The following is a 5,575-nucleotide window of genomic DNA, read 5'->3' on the forward strand; positions in this document are numbered from 1 at the left end:
AAACAACAGTAACTTTTGACTTTGCGACACAAACCTGACATGCTGCAAGTGCAGTTGGGCTGTGTGTTTGCCATTCCAGCTAACTAGAACCTCAAGATGAAACTTGGCTTCGTGATGTGAGATACATGGTCTTGCTCATGAAGCACTGTAAATCTGACAAGAACGTTGACACCACTGTGACAAGTTAAACCGTGGTACACGCTGACGTCAGGTATAATACGTCACCATCCACGTGCTGTCCCAGACAATGAAGTTCCCAGTGAGAAGAAATATAAAGAAGCCTTACAACCTTTCGTGAACAAATATTTACAAACAACATGAGGATCATGTCACTGACATTAATGCCATTAATTATTGGTATTGCTCTGTATGGGCAAATGTAATTTTATATCACTTTCAAAACTCGAGCAGAAATTCTGCAAGCTGTAATCTACGAGATTGTAGTTGTGGCAAATATACAAATGTTTTACAGGTATCACATGATATATGAAGCGTTGTCGAAAACACCCCATTTATTTGTGCCGTTGTCGTAACTGCTTGTGCATTTTTCTTCACACTCTGTCGAGCTAAAGTCTATAAATCTAGATTTGAATGAACCACATGTAACATATTACGTGTTTCGATGCTCAATGCTCAATTAAAATTAGATCAGTCATCACATGTCCCTTTTAGTAGAATATAAAATGAATCAACTTCAATCTAACAAATACAACACATTAGACCTCTCCTGGGGCACTGACAAATTTCAATTTTATGAAGATAGGGATTATCTCTATCTTGATGAAAGTGAAAGATAATCCACAAATATGGATCTAAATGAACATCAGTGTGTTACAGAATTACGTAATGAATATACAAGCGTCGACAAAAGGACATTATCGCTCATTGTCGATGACCTTATTTGTCACCCGAAATAATGATATACAAGAACATGAAATAAATGAATAAACTGACATCATGAGGAGTGCATTTTCCATTTATTTTACTTACACAAAACACAATCTCTCACAGACTGTCTACTGAGCATTTATATCCACGGAAATGTCACGTGCAAATGTATGTGTCACATCTTTACCACATTGTCACATTATTTGTCACAGGGAGGAGGCCGTAGCAGCACTGAGCAAATGTTTCCATGGCGGCACTGACCATGCGTCAGTGTTATTTGAGGGTATGGTGACGCTGGTCTTCTACAGTTCTACCCGACTTCTCTATCTCTACCTACATCCGGGTGTCATCCTCCTACTGTTGACGTTGTCGCCAGATAAACTTGACCGACATTTTGGTACCTTGCAATACGTACTCTCACAGTTAGTTCAGAGTGTGAGTGGGAGACCACACGTTCCGCACCCCCAACAGATCCCGGGGGTGCAGGCAGTAAGTTCTGTCTAGTTGTCTCTTCGCCACTTGTGTGGGTCACACCTTGTCATTGGTGCAGTGTTTGCAGGGTGGGGAACCCGGGGGTGGTGGGTACACAGGGGCACACTTATCCATGCCTACAGCTGTAGGTGGTAGTCTCGGGAAGGCAGAGTAGGCATCGAAACATGGGGCACTCTGGTTCATGCATGCGATCATTCTTCTCATCTCTTCAAGAGCGTTCGCTTGCATAAGTATATAGTTCTTAGCCAGCAACAAAGTGGCTATTTTGGAAAGTTTTCTCACGGACGGACTGTGAGCGTAGGGTATAACTGAACGCAGTTCGTCAAGGGCGTCGTTGAGATCGTGCATGCGACGTCTCTCTCTGGCGTTGATGTTCAGACGGACCACCTTTGTTTCCCCAGATTTCGGCTTCCTCGTCCGTACTTTCCCGAGGAGGTCCCTTTCCGAATATCCCTCCGGTAAGTCAACATCATCACCGCGCTTAGACAACGAGCTGTCATCGCTCCAAGCACCACCTTCGTCGTCGTCATTTTTAACTTCATAGTCCCCTTCTATGTCTTGTTCTTTGACTCGATCTCGGGAGGCAGGGTGGCCGACACTAACATATTCGTCGTCGACGCTGTCGTTGTCGCTGTACTGACCACCAGTGTTTCCGATCTGCTTTGTGGATTGCGTGATAGAAGCTAGATAGCCATTGTCCGGCATGGCTTGACCACACTGAGATTCAAAGTCCCTCTTCACAGTTTCGCTGAAACATGGAAACTCCATCACAGGTGTAAAGTTCTACGAAGTCCCTGTAAAATCCCCGCTCCCGTCTCGAGCTCGCGCCCGTGGGAGGACTATCCCAACAGGAGATGGTCGACAAAGATGAGACAAAGTTTCTACACAAATTCCCGGCAGTTTTCGGGTGCCGGGTTGGGTAGGCGGGTAGTGTCTGAGACGCTCTCACACTATAATCTGTCCGACACGCAGGCAATCGCTTAACATGGCTGCGAAAAGGAATCGTATTAACAAATTAATTGAAGTGTTTGAGGCTGTGCGGTAAGCGAGCTCCCATTGGTTGAAGCAAGAATCCAGAAGTGACAAGCGCAAATAGAGTAGCGGCCTGCGGCAGGGGGTGGGGCGAGGCAGGTGGGGGGTGGGTCAAAGCAGGTGGGGGAGGGGGTCTCTCGCAAGGGAGGTGTGTGTTTGGGATGGGGGGCTAATCAACTCAGTTGCAGGAAGCACTGGTAACAAATGGGTGAATACTTCTCTATTCACAGACACGAATGGCTATTTTTACGAGAATATCGACTCCTATCTCCTGAGATTGCTTGTCGCTAACCAAATCCACTTGAAGTATTTCCCGGACGTAATGAGGAACAATAAAGGCAGTTTGATAGCCAGACGATCAGCCAGGGGATGAGGGGGCTAAGTGGCCGGCTAAATGCACACACCATTAGAAACTGTTGACGGAGTTACACAAATACCCGAACATCAAATTCACAACCCAATTTTGTGATAGAATATCATAAACATTTAATATTCTTTCTTCTATATAATCACACGTGCATTGTGATATTTCTTTAAAGCATGTATTCTATTTCCTCATTTGTTCCTCGGAGAAACAATGGTCTAATTTATTACTATTCCTGGAACGCAGCAGCTATGGAAATATATCTGCTCATTCCCGCCATTTTCGTCCTCAGTCAACAGGTCTGTTACAGAGTTATTGTTGTTGAACCTAAATGGTTCGTTGACTACTCTGGCGCATTACTCAGAGAATGTATATACAGACAGCCTTACAAAGCTACCAGACTGTTCAATCATTGCACTGCAGTCTCGAAACATTCTCCTATATCTCTGTGAACACTATGTTAATCTTGATGCAAATACTCTACCACCCAATACTGGCCATCATACAACATCGTTTATTCCTGTGTAAAAACGCCATGCATGAAGCCAGACAGTAAAGCAGATGATGAAGAGAAATTATGGGAAAATGTGACAGTTTATTCCACACCCTTTCAAGTGAGTGAGTGAGTTTAGTTTTACGCCGCACTTAGCAATATTCCAGCTATATGGCGGCGGTCTGTAAATAATCGAGTCTGGACCAGATAATCCAGTGACCAACAACATGAGCATCGATCTGCGCAATGGAGAACCGATGACATGTGTCAACCAAGTCAGCGAGCCTGACCACCCGATCCCGTTAGTCGCCTCTTACGACAAACATGGTCGCCTTTTATGGCAAGCATGAGTTGCTGAAGGCCTATTCTACCCCGGGTAGACCTTCACGGGTGACATCCCTTGACGTGTTTCATCTGTATGGGTATATGTTACTTTTTCTCATATGCATTGGCATTAGTGGTATGGAATATCTCCTCCTTTTTAATGACATATTGTGATGTGACTGGACATATTTTGGACAACATACACATGTTGAATTATGTGTACAAGGCGTTTACATTGTCGATTCGATTCCATTTATCGATTAAATGTGTAAACTGTAAGTGAAGGAATCAATACAAGCTGCCGCAAAACATGAAACCACATTTTCCTAATGGTATGGATAAAGAACGAGACATCAGTATCTGCATGGTATATAAACGCAGGCGTCCTCAGATTACACAATGCCATGAGATATAAATGTACTACTCGTGTGATGACACATTACAATGACATATGATTGAGCCGTCATCGGGGAACACAGAGAAATTAGATTAAAATAGAGCGGTCCTCCGAGGACAAATTGCACTTATATATTAATGCAGCCGTCTCGATATCACTCCATTGTAATAATGTGTTGAAGTTAATGTGTTTTTAATATAGCGAGATCGTGCATTCGATATGCAGGCGTAATTGCGTGAAATTTAGAATTTGAAATATTTACAGGTTTGCCATTTCACCCAGACGGATTGACGTATCTGATGCCGTATCTTTGTTGTAGGGGACATGATATGGCCCAGTTATGTCAAATCTATTCCGTAGGTTGAAAAAGTCTGCTTGTATAGTGAAGATCAAACCTAACGCACTCAAGCCAAATTCACTGAAACTCAATAAGATCTGTTACGTATTATTCAAACGGACACCAGGGAATACTGGGAATTGAGGGATGGAAAATGTTACTTCAACAACGCATCCCTACTATGACGTCACAGAGTTAAGTCTGCAGAGGTTTGGCGGTGGACATGTCATCACAGAACGTAAAAGCTAAGTCTTGTTACTGAAGTTTTAGCTCTCCTACTTTTTGATGAAGTCTGTGACCTTTTGCCTCGGCTGTTGTAAATAGTGTACAACGGTGCCAACGAAGGAAATTCAGTATTTGAATTATCGAGACTGGTGGGTTTGCAAAAGAAGCTCTTGTACTCTCGAACACTTTCCTTACCGATACGGTTATCAGTATGTTCGGGGGTGGGGGTAGAGGTGTGTTTCCATCTGGAGCATTATCTATTGTCATCACCCCGCACTACGTCATATGCAGGATCATACACTATTTAACATTGCATTATTTCATCAGAGGACGCACACATAATATATATGAAGTTTCATACCAATAGTGGCCCAAAGACAATTCATAATTTAGTTTGAACGTGTCAAGAAAAGCCGATATAGAGAATGTAAGGTTCTTGAAATACAACACAAACATTTTCGTAGTTCAAGTTCAAACTTTGAAGTATATAATTTCACAAAATGTCTTCACATGGTATCATACAAAGATCTCTGCATCTATCGCTGATATATAAGGTGATATTACCGGACCTGTAGTGTGATACTGCAGAACCCTTATCGTCTCCCTGATATAATATAGATTGTCACAGGGCCTGTATCACCTCCCTGATACAGTATAAAACCACAGGGCCTCTGTATTCTCCCTGATATATTTTGATACCACGGAGCGTGTATATTGTCCCCGATACAATATGACACCACAGGGGTTCTATCACCTCCTCGATATAGTATGATACCACAGGGCCTCTGTTACCTCCTCCATACAGTGTGATACTATATAATAAGATTCTATCACTTTCTCGATATAGTATGACGCTACAAGGCCTCTAAAACCTCCTGGATATAGTATGACTCTACAGGGCCTCTATCACCTCCTCGACATAGTATGATATTGCAGAGCCTCCATCTTCTCATTGCTACAGAGTGATACTTCCCACCCCACGCTGGTTTACCCTTCTCTACTCCCAGTATAGCTGTGAGACAG

At 43.1% G+C, this 5,575-nt stretch overlaps 1 protein-coding gene across 1 annotated transcript; it reads right to left on the reverse strand.

The window, feature by feature from the left end:
* Positions 1 to 960: 960 nt before the first annotated feature.
* LOC137291008 (class E basic helix-loop-helix protein 23-like) lies at positions 961 to 2,313 on the reverse strand. Its single transcript, XM_067822245.1, has one exon. The coding sequence runs from the start codon at positions 2,146 to 2,148 to the stop codon at positions 1,417 to 1,419; it is 732 nt and encodes a 243-aa protein (XP_067678346.1). The 5' UTR covers positions 2,149 to 2,313; the 3' UTR covers positions 961 to 1,416.
* Between the last annotated feature and the right edge of the window lie 3,262 nt (positions 2,314 to 5,575).

This window comes from Haliotis asinina, chromosome 7 (genome assembly GCF_037392515.1).
Source record: "Haliotis asinina isolate JCU_RB_2024 chromosome 7, JCU_Hal_asi_v2, whole genome shotgun sequence".
NCBI lineage: Eukaryota > Metazoa > Mollusca > Gastropoda > Lepetellida > Haliotidae > Haliotis > Haliotis asinina.